Below are 15,453 nucleotides of genomic sequence, written 5' to 3'. Positions count from 1 at the left end.
TCAAATTTGGTCCTTGATATTTTCATTACAATTTTTTTACTTTGATAAATTTTTTAGATTGAAATATTGTTTTCAATTTCATCCTCTAACGTTAAATTGGTTGAAAATTAAGCTTCTTGGTTGAACCCGAGTCTATGATTTCACGAATTGCGGGTTTGGAAAATCAACCTAGTTTAGGAGATTCGTCCGAGTGTGCTTAGTTATTTCCCTTTCTTTATACTCTTATATGTTTTTAGTTTCATTCTTTAGAATTTATTTATTTATTAAATTTCATCTCTAATTCTTTTATAACTCTTCAATTTAGTTCTAGATTTAATGCAACTCGGTGTCAATTAAGGCTCAATCAAGGAGAAATAGATTGTCCAACTAGGTTAACTCATAGTGGTCGTGTTCATTAGACGGATTGTAAATTTTGTGTGTTAACCCGAGCTAGTACAATGTGCCACCATCTTTTAATTTCACACCCTAATTTTTTTTTTCACGACTTAATTTCTTAATAGTTTGGTGTTTCACATTTAAGCTAGGGCTAAGTAAATATTAAAACAATAGTGGCTTGAATTATTTTGTATAACCAGACTATCATTTAAATAGGACAACTAATTCGCTCTTGGATTACTAAGTCGAATAAGCCAGGCAAGTATTTTTTTTTTATTAATACATATAGTGGCCAATTAATATGATATAATACATAGGTCTAGTTTTTAATTATTATTTCAAATATTTTATCACGTAAATTTAAAAATTTAATAACACTCACATTTTTTTATATATAATAATTAGTTTTTTATCCGGTACACAGCGTAGTGCGTGCACCAACCCTAGTAGTTAACTATTACATAAGCATGTAGACATAGCTTTCAAAAGGTTGCTCACATTATTCCCTAATTATTCTGCTATTCACGCAATTTAGGACATCAAAGTCGTCGTCGTGTTTAATTGAGAAACGTTTTTTAATTTTTTAGAAAATAAAATCTTAAAAAAAAAACAAATGTTTACGAATATAAAATAATTTCTTAAAATACATATTTTCTATTTCTCCTATTCTCTTAAAAAATTTCTTAAAAATTATAATTGTCACTTTACAATAGAAATATATTTTTTTATTTGACCCTTTTGTACAAGTATGTATACTACTCTAGATTGTAGTCTTTTAATATTCAACATGATATTTAGATTTTATTTTTGAAGTATAATTTTTTAATTTCTTATAAAATAAGTTTTAAAAGAAAAAGAATCGAGCGGACAGTACATCGTCATTTGCATTTTGCTCCGGCGATCACAAAGCAGTTGGAAATCGTTCCTGCCCCTCCCATGGCTTTCTCAACCACCATTGTTGTTCAATGAAACATGAACTTCTAACACTCACCTTTTTCGCTCTTCCTTTCTCCCCTCAACTCCTCCTTTTTTCTACATATAGAGGCTGAAACCATACCCAATAACGAATGAACTTCTGGAACCATTAAAACCATTGAATTTCTGGAAAAAAAAGCACTCAAGACAGATAATAATAAAGAGTCCACAGTTCTTGTAGTTACTGTATAACATTCCCGGAGGACTCTGCCTTGAATGAATTTCCCCATGCCCCCAGCACCTTTGATTATATATATATTTTTCCTCTACTTGAATCTGAAGCAAGAGGAGTTGAGCAGATTTGAATCCTACTAGTCTTTGCTACTAGCCTTTAACCAATGTCTGGCTTCGAAAGATGGTTCCCATGGATACAAACTATGGTGCTTAAAAATATCAAGTTTGAAAACTGTGCTGCAACCTCTGCTTTTCTGATATGTTACAATTAATTACACACTAAGAGCAGCCCGTCTTCTACTCAACTATACATCTTTAGCGACGGGTCAAGTCAATCTCTATTAGAAGAAACAAGGGGTAGGCTGCTCCCTATGTTACAAGAAAAGAATTGAATTCTAGTGTTAGTGTAGGGTCAGAGCTCTCTGTACATGGTTTCGTGGTGCTTTGCGGCTTTAAGCCATCCGCTCTGGTGCAGAAAAAATTTATGCCAAAAACGAATGAAGAAAGCTGGAAACCGAATCTCCTGATGTGTAAATGAAGGATTGACCAAAACGACAAATTCCCTTGTCGATGATATGCAAGGACCACATCCATCATCTTTTAAATCACGCAGAGAACCCATGCTTTTTAACCACACAATATGCTGAAGTATGATCCCCGTTGAATTTCTAAAAAACGAACTCGTCTGTCGTACTCTGACTGAACAAGCCTTCAGCATACCTTAAAGCTCCGCATGCCTCATGGAATGGTGCTCTTGCCTTGTCAATATCACTTGCAAGGCTTATATTTGCACCATACTGGAGCAGAGAATTGGATACTTGGCACCAATCCTCAGCAGCATGAGCCACCTTCACACCAAAAAAAACACTGTGGCAGATGGCTGCTGTGGCAGAGAGCATCAAATTGCCTAGCGAAGAAACGAAGAAACCAATTTGCAGTTATTCCATGTTCTTCTTTGTAAGATTTATACCCCTTGCCTTCTCCATTTCAGCCTCCTTCTCAGCTTTCTTCCTCTCCAATTCAGCCTGTTTCAAATTTTCCTCATGCGCTTTACGAAACAATCTCACAAAATTTAAGAGAGTAGCTGTAACTGCATTGATCATCAAAGCATCAATGAAGAAGTCATTTCAGGTTCTCTCCAATGTTCATCTTAACAAATAGACTAGACTCAAATGATTTTATAGTATCATGAAACTCTGATTCCTCCACAGTCTACATCTTGTCCTGTCTTTTATCTATCCCTTTCCACCTTTTCATATTTATCTCACAATTCGTCTAATATAACTACACAAGTCTTTCTCAAGGGGACAGTATAGTATTCATGAAAATTCAATTTGTATTTCAGGCCTCGTTTGATCTTCTCATGTTGGGAAAATCTTAAGGAAGTTCTACCTTCCCCTTCCCCTCCCCCCTAATGAACATTTAAATTCTATATAGACATCATATCTTGTTGAGATACTGAACTTCAGAAAAGTCAGGAAACAAACCTGTGGGTATACCACACGATCACTACTAAACGCAATACTCTATTAAATCATAAATTCATAGATCAGTTAAGGTAAATAAGAAAAATGTTCCAAGTATAACTTGCCTTGCTCAAATGGGCAACGGGCAGGATCCTCACCGAAGTACAGTGCAAGTGCATCCGCATTTCTACCCTGTCCACCACAGGACAATAATTTATGATAGTGGACAACATAGCATAGATGCAATTTTAAGAGTGCTCTATGGTTAAGACACATGAATTGCCTATTTTTCCATCGAATATAAAAAAAAAAACATACATTGGGTCCTTGCCACGTATGCAAATAAAAAAGATAAAAAATTAAAACAATGATACTAAGATGGAAAAAGAGCAAATATCAGGAAAAAAAAATTAACTACAAACTTTAAAGTTTAAACACAATTACTTAGCATCGGATTATTGTGAATTATTTTTACTAAAATTAACTAAAAGCTCATGTCATAAGCTTAAGCTTTAGTTATTGAATATTTTTCAATGAGACATAAAAGCAAAAAAAAAAAAAAAAATACTACAAAAATTATAGTGGATGCAAATGAATAGTTGGGAAATTACCACCACAGCATAGAAACTTGTCACGGATGCCACCTCTGTCTCAGCAACACTAATGAATTCTTTTAGTGTCTAAAATTCACACAAAAGGATGTTAGCGCACACAGACCATTAAAGCAATAAACGATGAAGAAAACATAACAGAGGCAAGGTCAGTTAGCAATTTTAAGGATGCAAGATGCCACAAAATCAGTTTTCACAGGGACAATAGAAACGAGACAATGGGCTTTGAACCTTTCGAAAAACTTCGGACACAGGACCATCATTTTCTGATGCTGCCAACTCCTTCTTAACCTTCTCTAACCCCTTGATTATAGCCTGCATTTCTTCTGCTAAAGACTTCAATTGTATCTGCAAGAAACAGAGACTCCATCTATTCATAATCTTACTGCAGTAATTAAGTGTTGTTGACAATTCAAACAAATCAGGCACCTTAGATGCAGTTTCGAGGCTAACTAGGTCGCGGTGAAAATCTAGAAGTGCTTGTGACTTGGCAGCGAGCACCTGGGAGGCAAGAAAACAAAATGTAATTATTATGGATCTCACTGCAGATGCCCACCACAATTGTAACAAGGATAGAATCTCAGAGCAATTCAAGTTTGACGTTTCTGAATCACATCCTTTTTTAACTTAATTATATAACTAAGTGCAACCAAATATGTTCTCCGAAGTTAATCCAATACTAAGGCCAAATTAACAATCTCTCCAAATTTACATATTCTGAAAATTTCCAAACTAAAAAATGCAAACGTCACCAAATTTTTAAGAGCTTAGACGAGGTAAAAATGAAGATCAGCTCCTCTTAATTCATTTGGGATCTGCTTGAGCACCCATTCCTCAAACTGCACTGTGCACCCGTAAGGCAAAGTTTGGGTACAATTATTGTTGCAATGTTCGATTTATTACAAAAGACATTGGTAATCAAATAGCTGGTTACATAAGCATTGCAACCCAGGAAGCAACCTTGAGACAACAATCACAAAAAGGCTCTATAACAATCAAATTTAGAATAGAAAATCTAAAATTGTCATTCAACAAGGTTTTGAATGCACTTTGAAATTATTATTTTTTTTTTAAAAAAAAGGAACATAATACTAACCACACCTTGCAAAGATAATGCATGAGCGTCATCTTGTTGTTAGAAGCACGCGTATCAGTGAGTTTTAAAAGACTGTCCAACTTGAATCCAATTGCAGAACCTGTACAATTCAGAAAGTATTTGATATGTTGTATTAAGGAAAAATGAATAATGTTTAGGAATTTTATTTGCATAATGTCAGCATGAAAAATTCAACCCAAAAGTACTCATCATGATAAGACACTAACAGATGTTCAGATGATGGAAAATTAAAAACAAACAATAGAAAGCAATATTGATCATCTAAATACCAGATAGTAAGGACATGAGTTCTTGCATTCTTCCAAAAGAGAATTAATCATTTACATGTTCTATTAATGTTTACCATGCAGTTTAGAGCAGTTTCTTTTACAAAATGCATGTGCTTCACCATCTAAATCCATCAATGCTCGGCTGGAAAGTGTTTGGTGATTGCTAGTTGGGTGAAAATTTAGGTAATAGGAGAATGTGGAAGAAGAGGAGAGGAGGGACTATATGAGAGATGAATAGAGACATGAAAGGCAAGCAATTAGAAAGTTGAGAGGAAACACTATTTCATATTTTAAATACTAAAGACTTGATGAAACCGTCGAAAATAATGGAAATGAAACAAAAATGTTGTGATTATTACAAAAACCAAAAGAAAAAATAGCATGAAACTAAATCAACTATTGAACAGGAAAAATATCTAAAAGCCTAAAACATCTAAAAACATCATGTAACTAGTTTACAGCACCATGATTCTCAGCCAGTTCCCCAATAATTATCCATACTTTTGAGATTTATAATATCTCAAAAACATAATCTTTACCATACAATTGGTGACACGTAATTAAAAGATGGGAAAAAAGGTTGTTTTCCTTTAAAGTTGAAGCTTTGTGTGGTAGCAGGGCACTAGTTGAGATGTAGCAGGGCACTAGTTCAAATTAATACAATTGGTGACACATATTACCATTAATTGTGATAAACTGTAAATAGAGCTCAAGACTAATTGCTACAGATAATGGCAATTAGCACATCTTATAAATACTGTGATCTTGTTGCTCTAAGACTGCATATGGTTCTTCAGATTCCCTAAGTTGTGATATAGGCTATGCCCTTCAAGTAGGTGTGAACAAAGCCACAATCATTATGGAAAGAGCAAGCAAACCATTACAGGCAATTGAGTTGTTCTTCTCCTGTAATTGTCTCATGAGAACATATAAATAATCATGCCAAATGCCATTATGAAAGTTCTCTAAAAACTTTAATGTGAATACAGCATTTATACCTAAGTTCAGTACATTCCCCGTATAAAGAATTTTCTCAACAATTTCCTTTAGAACCTGAAATACTTACCCCGTGCAGTTCCTTGATTCAGCGCATTCCCCAAATAAAGAATTTTCTTCATAATTTCCTTCAATTTGAGGGAATTCCGGACCTAATAAGCAGATATTCAGCCCCCATGTGTAAAAAATGAATGTGTAAAACATGGAACGCATCATTATTGTTAGCAGATTATACCTCATCACATGCAGAGTTTACAGTGTTTAAGCTCTTTTTAAATTCTGAAATCTGTGGAAGAGAGCAAGAATAAGAAAACTGTGGAGAAAAACATAGTTTAGGAGAAATGTAAATTTATGAAAATCACACTAACAATGCAGATGCCGCCAAACCTGAGAGCCGAATTGAATCTTGAAAGAAAACACTCTCAACTTGGACTCCACACGTGGCACTTTCATCAGCTCCAAGAAGTACTGAAGAGTAAACGCATACAATAAAGTTGAATAGTTTGTTCCAATATCGAAATAAGAAAGGATGCATTCAAGTTATCCAGCAAATCCAACAGGAAAAATAAGTTAGCCCATGTAATGTGATCTTCATGCATGCAAAAGATTCAAATTGATGGGTTTCACGTTATGACCTCTAGTCAACATGCACTATAATACCCTAAAAACATAAATTCATAATGGCCTCAATTTTAGCAATTGAAACTATCGAGACATGGAGTAAGCTATCATCAATTTCATACATCTACATAAATTGACAATTACCACAATTACAGCAATTGAAGCTATCAGGACGTCAGTCAGCTATCACCAATTTCACATCCTAGTTCAGCTTCCCCCTGACGCCCAAGACCATTTCTCAATTTGTGCATGTTATTCTTAGCAGAGGCCAAGCTAATTTTTTTCTGTATATTTCCAACTAGATCAGATGTCTTAAAAGAGACTTCCAGCCTTCCCCGTGAACTGCACCTTTCAAGTCTAGAATCCAAGTCTGCCATAGGATCATCTCTTTTGGGGAATAGGTAACCATGTCCTTAATTTGAAAGATAACCATACCTAACCTTAACTCATCTACAAGAAAATTTATTTATTATAAGTTATTTATTCTACTTTCATGTACAGTTTGTAGTTCTGCTGCTCATAACAGAACGTTTTTCTTTAGAGTGATGAAGGAATGCAACTGCTGATATTCCAAACATCAATAACTACAACATTATCAGGCTTCCACCAATATCACTCCATAAAAAAATATTCAAGGGCCCGAAGGAACAGGAAAGCTTAAACTTGGAATTTCTACTTGGAGGTTTTAGTTCCACTTTGGCAGGGGTGGGTGCGGATTTAGGGACTAGAAAAGATCACCCAACTGAATTTGAAGATGTCCATCAGAAAGTAGGTCTTGCCTAGTACGATCATCACTTCTCATGCAGCTACATAATACTTTATGCAGACATGTTCAAACTAATTGCAATTTGGTTTGGTAAAAGAAAAAAAAGACTGGAAAAGAACTGGTATTCTCAGTCCTACATATTTTCACTAAAAGAAATTTCCATTGAAAACATGATGTATTTCTTTCTACCACTGGACAACCAAACATTGTTGATGAATCACATAACTTGAGACAAGTTTCCTATCCTTTTCCCCTTTTTTTCATATAAAGGAGAAAAAACTTCAATGCTTTCTCATCATCAAAGTATTAGATATCTCATAACTTAAGGTAATATTCAAGAATAAAATCCGATCCTTTCCTGGTGCTTACAACCACTCAATAGTATCCATGTGCTTCTTTTTTAGATGGGATGCTTGAAACAAACAGGAATGCAAAACCAAATTTCTCATATCATGAGTTCATGTCCTCTTACGCAGCTCCTTCCAATAAAAAGATAGCAATGAAAGTTTGGAGTTCATAATTTCAAAATAAAATTGTCAGTGTATCACGCAGACCAGTGATACTAGACAACGTCTAGGATCAAATGGAAAATTGTCAGGGTATCACAAACCAGTGATATTAGACAACAACTTCTAGGGTCAAATGGATCAGCCAACCTACCTACTTTATTGTCACTGAAAAGGACAACCATAATTATAGTTTAGATAACTGTAATTCATTATTTCACATAATGAGAGAGAAGCTATAAAGATTTTAAGAAGTCACATAAGCCAGGCTACAGGTACGTAGTCACATGTCAATCTTCAAGAGTTCAACTAACCCAAGTGTGACAACTGACAAAGTTCTCAAGATTGCATTCCAGTAAAACATGAGGAATTTCTGGTTGATAAGTAAACTTTGCAGACCTGTTCACACTTCCCCAGGTTTTCCTTGTCACCTGTATAGCCCTGTTAATTTACAATTAATCATGGTTAAATGTCTAAAATTGGCCTTGAGTTTAGAGGGTCAACAGAATGTCAAAATACCCTTGAATATGGAATGGAAGGTAAATGAGATCTTAATTGTTTGAAGCTTCACCTTGAGAAGTTCCATCTCCTCTTTCGTGGGACAGAACTTTATAAGATTTTCCACTTGATCAACATCTAATATTGACTCATCCATTGCTAGAACTGCAGCCTGAAAATATCATGTCTTCATCAGCAAATCAATAAAAATAGTTTTAATAAATGAAATAATCACTGCAAGGACTTCCAAGATGCCTGATCTTACCATCATGTCAGAAAGCGGCATCTTAACTTTTGTAAGCATAATTTCAGTGTTATTCGCCCTCCGCAGATCAATCTACAATTGGCAACAAGAAGCTTCATTTGGGATACATTAAATTGTAAGAAAAGATCAAGATTCTATCATAAGGGTCTATTATCTCTGAACAAACTTCTTTTAACAAAAAACAGCAAAAAGTGCAATCAAATTGATATATATTTAGAAAGATACACAAAAACACACTTGTAAACAAGCATGCAAAACACAAAGACACACATGGCAATTGCACAACAATACATAACTAACAAAGCATAGAATCCGCACACAGATAAATGATAATTTTTCTCATTTTTTTATGACATGCTATCATGCCTGCTTAACATCCAACTCGACTGAACCTTAATCTCGAATTAGTTAGAGTTAAATGCTTTTCCTCTATTCCATCCTATGTTAAGCGATGTTTGATATTTCCCAGCATATTTAAAAATTGCATCCTTACAGCTTCAATCCAAGTCAATTTCACTATATCTTAACCCTTCCAGTATACAACCTAATCTTTAAGATAAATGTTACCCTAACTGCACTTAAAAGGTACAATATTGATGAACAACTTACTGCCCAAATATTAGGGGCATATTGTAAGCTCAGCTATCAACAAACTATCATGCAACGCCATATAATTGAAAAAGAAACTTTAGCTATATCTCACAAGGATTTCTCCACATATCACAAAAAAAAAAGTAGCCACCATTTGTTATTCAGCTATTAACCTGAAACCCAAATAATGATTATGGTTGCCACTAACATCAAATGGTTAAACTTGCAGTTTCAAGGCTTAATGTTTGTATGGTCAATGAATGGCTATGCCTTGGTTGTACAAAAATATCATTGGAATTTGTAGGTAGAAGGGTACTGTTCTCAGTGCAGTTGATTAGAGATAACAAAGAGATGCGAGCACATGTAAACAACTAATAAGAAGTAAAATTGGAAGACAATCTTGAATTTATCTTACATGTAAAAAGTTCACAAATACATACTAGTCTAAATGTTTCATTAGGTTCCGTATAATATCTGAATAATTGATGCAAATACAGTCAAAGTAACTTTTCTCACCTAATTGTCACAGAAACTACCCCAGAAACACCTTTACTAGAATCATTTATCATAAAATCTCCCAGGAAAAAGAAGGTTTATGGGCTAATGAGAAAAGTAGTGCAATTCCGACCACAAATTAACTTAGCCTTACGGAGAGAGAAATTGCAACTACAATATTTTAATTGGAGAAAGCAAGAAAAAACCATTGAAGAAAAATCAAGAAGTCTTGAGAAAAATAAAATATAATAAAACGAAACTCCAGCAACAAGAATGAAAGATCCATTACACACACTGGAGGTTTTTTACAGAAGAATTTCAAGACAGAGAAAATGAATTTTAGATTACCAGGTGAACTTTGTCAGTTTTTGATCCAACAGACTTGTGTCTTCCACCAGCTTTACCTCCCGAATCAGCAGGTTTGTGGACAGTTGCAGAGAAAAGGCTTTCTAGCTCTGACACGTCAAATTCTGGGGCACTATGGCTCAAGGATGCAACACCATCAAATAAAGAGAATGATTCTAAAATGTATATAGTAACGCATTTATAAACTTCAAGAAAGTATGGCTGAATTGTGTGTTAGTTATTCTAAAAGAAAATTCAATTAGTAAGATGCAATACATTTGGGACTCTCCATGCCTTTGCAGCTCCTCCCATAAGCTTCCTTGTATTGCTCTTGTTACCTTGCTCCAATGCAAAGGCTTTAAAGAAGATCTTCTGGGTGCTGTAGCAGATGTCCCCATCCCTGAAGGACGTAAAAAACCCCGCCCTCTTCCCGAAGGCAGACCTCTTGCATCAGCAGCTCCTTTGACACCTAAGGCTGGAGGTGGATGGGGTGCACTGCCTGGAGGTCTTGGTGATGCAGGAGGTCCAGGAACACGAGCTCCTGGTGGAGGCGGTGGAGGTGGTCCACGGCCTGGAGGAGGCGGGGGAGGGGGGGCTCCACGGCCTGGAGGAGGCGGGGGAGGAGGGGGGGCTCCACGGCCTGGAGGAGGCGGTGGTGGAGGAGGAGCCTGACTCACAAGTGGAGGTAGTGGTTGACCACGCATAGGAGGTGGAGGTGGAGGTGGAGGTGGTGGTGGACCACGCATAGGAGGTGGAGGAGGAGCCTGACTCACAAGTGGAGGAAGTGGTGGACCACGCATAGGAGGTGGAGGTGGGGGTGGTGGAGCTCCATGTGCAGGCTGCGAAGGTGGTGGAGCTCTTTGTGCAGGCTTCGAGGGTGGAGGAGGAGGTGGAGGTATAACTCCATGAGTGGGCATTGATTGAGCCAAAGGAGTGCTACACGTGTGTGCAAGAGAAAGAGGTGGAGGTGGAGGTGGAGGTGGATTGGGAATTCCAAGTCTGCCATGATTTGTAGTAGAGGCACCTGAAGGGAGAAGAGGGGATGGAGGAGGAGGGGGTGGAGAATAAGTTGTAGTGAAAACAGCTGGAGTATTCCCAGACTTCCAAGGGGGTGGAGGAGGTGGAGGCAAAACCATCCCAATAGTCTGCCTATTAGACAGCTGGGGAAGAGGAGGAGGGGGTGGTGGAGATGAATGTTGAGGAATCATCTGAATATTCTGCCTGCTAAATGATGTGGGAGGCGGAGGGGGAAAGGAAACTGCATCAGCAATCTGTGAATGAAGTGGTGGTGCTTCACCACCTGAACTGGCCTGGAAATCATAAAATGAAGATTTGTTGGAATATGGCAGAGGTGGAGGTGGGGGACCACGGAGGGCAATTTGTTGCGGGTCAAGAGAAGGTGGAGCTTCAGTTGGAGAAGGAAAATCATTTGAAATTATATCTCCAGGGCCAGTGGCAACAGAAGAAATCTTTACATGGCCACCAGCACTAGAGTCCTCCGGTGAAGCACAAAATGTAAGAGCCGGTGGTGCACTATTATATCTTGATGGCGGATGTGCTACGTGCATGGAATTGCTAAAAGGGCCTCTATTAGGGGGAACCCACCGAGGAATGGTATTTGGCTTTGTTTGTTTTCCATGAGCTCCTTCTTGTTCATTATGTTTAGTCTTTTGTTCGGTTATAATTGAATCTGCAGCAGGTTTTGCATTTGATGTAGGCTGCCTCCTTGGTGAAGGTAACATTAATTGCTCAAGTTTTTGTCTACCAGCATCAGCACTCAACTCTACTGGTGGATCCTGGGATTCCAACTTCTTTGTAGCACTATTTTCTCTATCACCTTCATCTTCCATCTTTTTAAGTTCCCCGTCGACATCTCCAATCACTTCTGTTGTTTGTTTCCTGATCAGCGTACCAGTAGCAGAAACCACAGAATCTGCCTTGATTTCGCCATCATCCACGGTAATGTCTTTCACTGCTAAAAAATCAGAATCCACCTTCTCATCTACCTTGTACTTGACATCATCCACAGCAATGTCCTTCACTGCATCAACACTAGAATCTAGCTTCCCCTCCTGTTTGTGATTCCCGTCATCAGAAGCACAGTCTTCAAATGAGTGAAGATCTGAGTCCTCCTTCCAGACTTCTTTACCGTCTACATCAACTGGCATGTTGTCATGGACTTTATGAGAGGCACCATACCCCTTTGCTTCATGCCCGTCTACTACATTGCTGAAAATTTCTTCCACCTCAAAAAATTCCTCAGGTGAAGCACTTTCTGTCTCGTTCCCATCTTCATTTGCCTCGACTGTGGTGACATTAGGCACCACAGCATCAGCATCCACAAAAAGTACCTGATACAGACATGAGTATGCATTCAACTCTTACAGCTTCAGAAAAGCATCAACAAAAGAATTACGAAGACCTACCTCTGCTCTAAAGTCCTTTGGAAATTGGTCCTTGGCGTCCCAGAGAAAGTCAATCTCATCACGGACGAGCATCAAAATATTGGCCTGCACAAATGCTGTGTGAAACATCACTCTGAACATCATCTCCTCACGTACCAAATCTTCATCCAAATGGATGCACTCAAGAACAACATCCCCTTGAACCCGGCACCGTATATCTATTTTCACTAGCATACACTCTTCCTGCAATTGATGAAATTCATAAGAAGCACCTTAAGGTGGAAGTGATTCATGGATCATTTTCAATAACATGAGTAGAGGCATTACCTGCCGGTAGAGGCGAACATGTTTTTTAGTCTTCGATGTTGAAAACAGAAGCTTGGAAGTTCTATTGGCTGGTTTTGAAGGATCCTGGCCATAAACACGTACAACTGGCCGGCAACCTTTACCCCCTTCAAACAAAGGAAGGGATCTTAGCATCAGACAATCCAACTGTAAAGGAGTATCTGATGGAGGCCAATCAGAACCAAAATTTCTTCTAGAAATGTACTGAAGATATCTAAGTTGGGAAGGCTGTGGATTTAAAGGAGACAAAAGATGGAGAAGTTCCCTCGGAGCTTGCTTGTAGACCATTTCAAGAGTCTTGTGCTCCCCAGTATATTGTTTCCGGTATAGCAAAAGACCTGCAAGCATGAAAGCAAGTACAGGCCAACCTCCTCTTTCACAATGCATTAACAGCACATTCTGCTGCCCTTCCAAGGACAGCCAGCTTTCACTTGATCGAAGGAAGTGGTGGATCATCTCCAGAGGCAGCATAGGACAGCCCTCATATTGGCGAGGGTAATCCATAACTGTCATGTCATATTGTGAAAGTATGTCTGAAATTTGGCTACGCCTCTCCCCTTCTCTAAAGTTAAAAACCATGAAGGACGCATCAGGAAAGTGGTCTTGTAGCTGTGCTACAATGCCACCCAAGTAAACCTTGTACTCATCTTCTTCCAACACTTCCGTGGAGAAGCAACAGTCAAATACTGCAATTGACAGCGCAATAAGTCTGCTTAAGCACTCAAAACAGAGAATTGCAGCAAAATACTTGGTATAACTCAACATCAGTGCTGAATTGCATATTAAACAAAATTCCTCATAAAAATAAAAGAATATTCAGTGCATTGCCAGTAATAAATAATAGACTTGGAATACTTCACAGCTGCATTATAAGAAACCTAATCATCGAGCTTCAATTGTTCAAAATTAGCAATGAAACAGAGATTTGGAAGATAGATTAGAGGGGGGAAGAAAGAACAGACAAGAGAGAGGTACCGTAGACTCTCTCGGAGATCTCAAGAAGCCGATCCGGCGGCTTCCGGTAAAAGAAACGTCTGAACAGCGCCATCTGATGGCGCTGTTTCTCCGGCGATCGGACCCAAACCGTTGGTTTACAAAAGCACCAGAGAGATCGGAATTGAGCAACTCAAAATCATAGCAGATCCCGATATTCTCCAACTCAATTAAGTGCATAAAAAAACAACAAAAATGTACGAAGTTTCTAGAGAGACAGTCGGTTACGGAGTAGAATCAAAATCAGCCACAATGAGCATAGCAAATTCACACAGCTTTAGCTATAGCTATTATTAATAATTATTAAAAGGTTCATCACAATTTGCTCTTGCTGTTATAATTAATTAATATAATAATAATAATAATAATAATAATAACACTACTAATCAAAACTTTCGGAGAGAGGAAGCCTGTCTTTGTGTGTGCGGCAAGTGACAGTCGAGAGAAGAGGAATTATTTCGGGTTGCAATGCTGATCAGAGTGTTTTACTTTTATTATTATTTTTTTCGAAGAAAATCACATGGAGGGAGGGAGGGAGGGAGGGAGAGATAAAAGGAGGAGAGTAGTTTCTCGCCTCTTCTTCCCTTGCCTGCCTAAAACTTACTGCAAAACACAATTTGGGTAAAACTCTTTCCTTCCGTCCATGGATCACTCCTTGTATTGTATGTGACTGGGAATGTAATCTATCATGTGCTTTTGACACGTGGAAGTTGTTCCTCCATTATTATATTATAAAATCACAACACCCACGTAAGAGAGACAAGACATCTGTGCGTTGAGAGAGACAGAAATCTTGGTCCTGTACAGACCTGGACAGGTGGGTACGTGCATCGGAGATTCAGCGTCGCACGAGACATGTTCTTCTTCTCTTTTTTTAATTCATGATTTCGAGTGTGTTTGGAAATACATTTTAAATTATACGTTCTTATAAATTTTGAAAATTTATGTTTTATTTAACATTAAAAAAAAAATTATGTTTTCAAATAATTTTAATATATTAATATTAAAAATAATTTTTAAAAAATAAAAAAAATTTATTTTGATATATTTATAAGTGAAAAACAGTTTGAATCGCCACCGTTACCATAATCTCAAACAGGCCTCTTCGATATGGTGCAAACCATGTTTTATATAAAAAAAAATTATATTTTTATATTTTTTTGATATGTTGATGTCAAAAATAATTTTTAAAAATTAAAAAATATTATTTTAATATATTTTTAAATAAAAAAATATTTTAAAAAATAATTAATACAATGATTTGGGTCTGTTTTGCGTTATGTTAAGTAATATTTATTTCTTTTCTTGTTAAAAAAAAACTATATACCCTGAACGCAACTACTTCCATTTTGTCAACTAACAAAAGAGGGGGTGTAAACTAAGCAAAGCCGAACGGGTCAACACATTGGTTTCCTTGGCAAAGCCGATACTAACCTTCTTCTCTCTTGAGACAGTCAGTGACTCTAAACTGTATACCTAACCAGTTGCATCGTTAACCTTCCTTCTCTTTTGGGCCCTTCCGTTAAAGAAATTACATGGGAATCTTCCTTGTTTTAACCACACGTTTTTGGAAACCAAAAAAGCTATAGAAAGATCTTTGTTTTTATAAAAACAAAATAATAGAAATACATCAAAATTAC

At 37.2% G+C, this 15,453-nt stretch overlaps 1 protein-coding gene across 7 annotated transcripts; it reads right to left on the bottom strand.

Annotated features, from left to right (window-relative positions):
* Window positions 1-1,715: 1,715 nt before the first annotated feature.
* On the bottom strand, window positions 1,716-14,467 carry LOC7487135 (formin-like protein 20). 7 transcript variants are annotated; one of them, XM_024582434.2, is made up of 17 exons: window positions 13,796-14,448; window positions 12,803-13,506; window positions 12,497-12,718; window positions 10,347-12,421; window positions 10,074-10,209; window positions 8,640-8,711; window positions 8,448-8,546; window positions 8,276-8,317; window positions 6,371-6,451; window positions 6,219-6,269; window positions 6,054-6,135; window positions 4,703-4,797; window positions 4,031-4,102; window positions 3,833-3,949; window positions 3,602-3,670; window positions 3,116-3,182; window positions 1,716-2,614 (listed from the first exon to the last, which is right to left on the bottom strand). In XM_024582434.2, the coding sequence occupies exons 1-17, from the start codon at window positions 13,866-13,868 to the stop codon at window positions 2,463-2,465; spliced, it is 4,209 nt and encodes a 1,402-aa protein (XP_024438202.1). In that variant the 5' UTR covers window positions 13,869-14,448; the 3' UTR covers window positions 1,716-2,462. The 7 variants fall into 7 exon arrangements, 4 of the variants coding, with proteins under 4 accessions (XP_024438202.1, XP_024438203.1, XP_024438204.1 ...); XM_024582435.2 differs by having other exon boundaries at window positions 10,074-10,203; window positions 13,796-14,444; XM_024582436.2 differs by having other exon boundaries at window positions 2,403-2,549; window positions 13,796-14,456.
* Between the last annotated feature and the right edge of the window lie 986 nt (window positions 14,468-15,453).

The sequence above is a fragment of the Populus trichocarpa genome, chromosome 12, assembly GCF_000002775.5.
Source record: "Populus trichocarpa isolate Nisqually-1 chromosome 12, P.trichocarpa_v4.1, whole genome shotgun sequence".
NCBI classification, from domain to species: domain Eukaryota; kingdom Viridiplantae; phylum Streptophyta; class Magnoliopsida; order Malpighiales; family Salicaceae; genus Populus; species Populus trichocarpa.
Note: the sequence above shows the minus strand (reverse complement) of the source record. Positions and strands in the feature narration are given on the sequence as shown.

Excerpts from the sequence above, each read along its gene's own strand:
- LOC7487135 (XM_024582434.2), bottom strand. The coding sequence starts at position 13,868 with ATGGCGCTGTTCAGACGTTTCTTTTACCGGAAGCCGCCGGATCGGCTT. Across the intron at positions 10,210-10,346 it reads AGGCATGGAGAGTCCCAAAT|CCATAGTGCCCCAGAATTTG; the intron begins GTATTGCATCTT and ends TGCATCCTTGAG. Across the intron at positions 2,615-3,115 it reads CCGTTGCCCATTTGAGCAAG|TTACAGCTACTCTCTTAAAT; the intron begins GCAAGTTATACT and ends TGATCAATGCAG.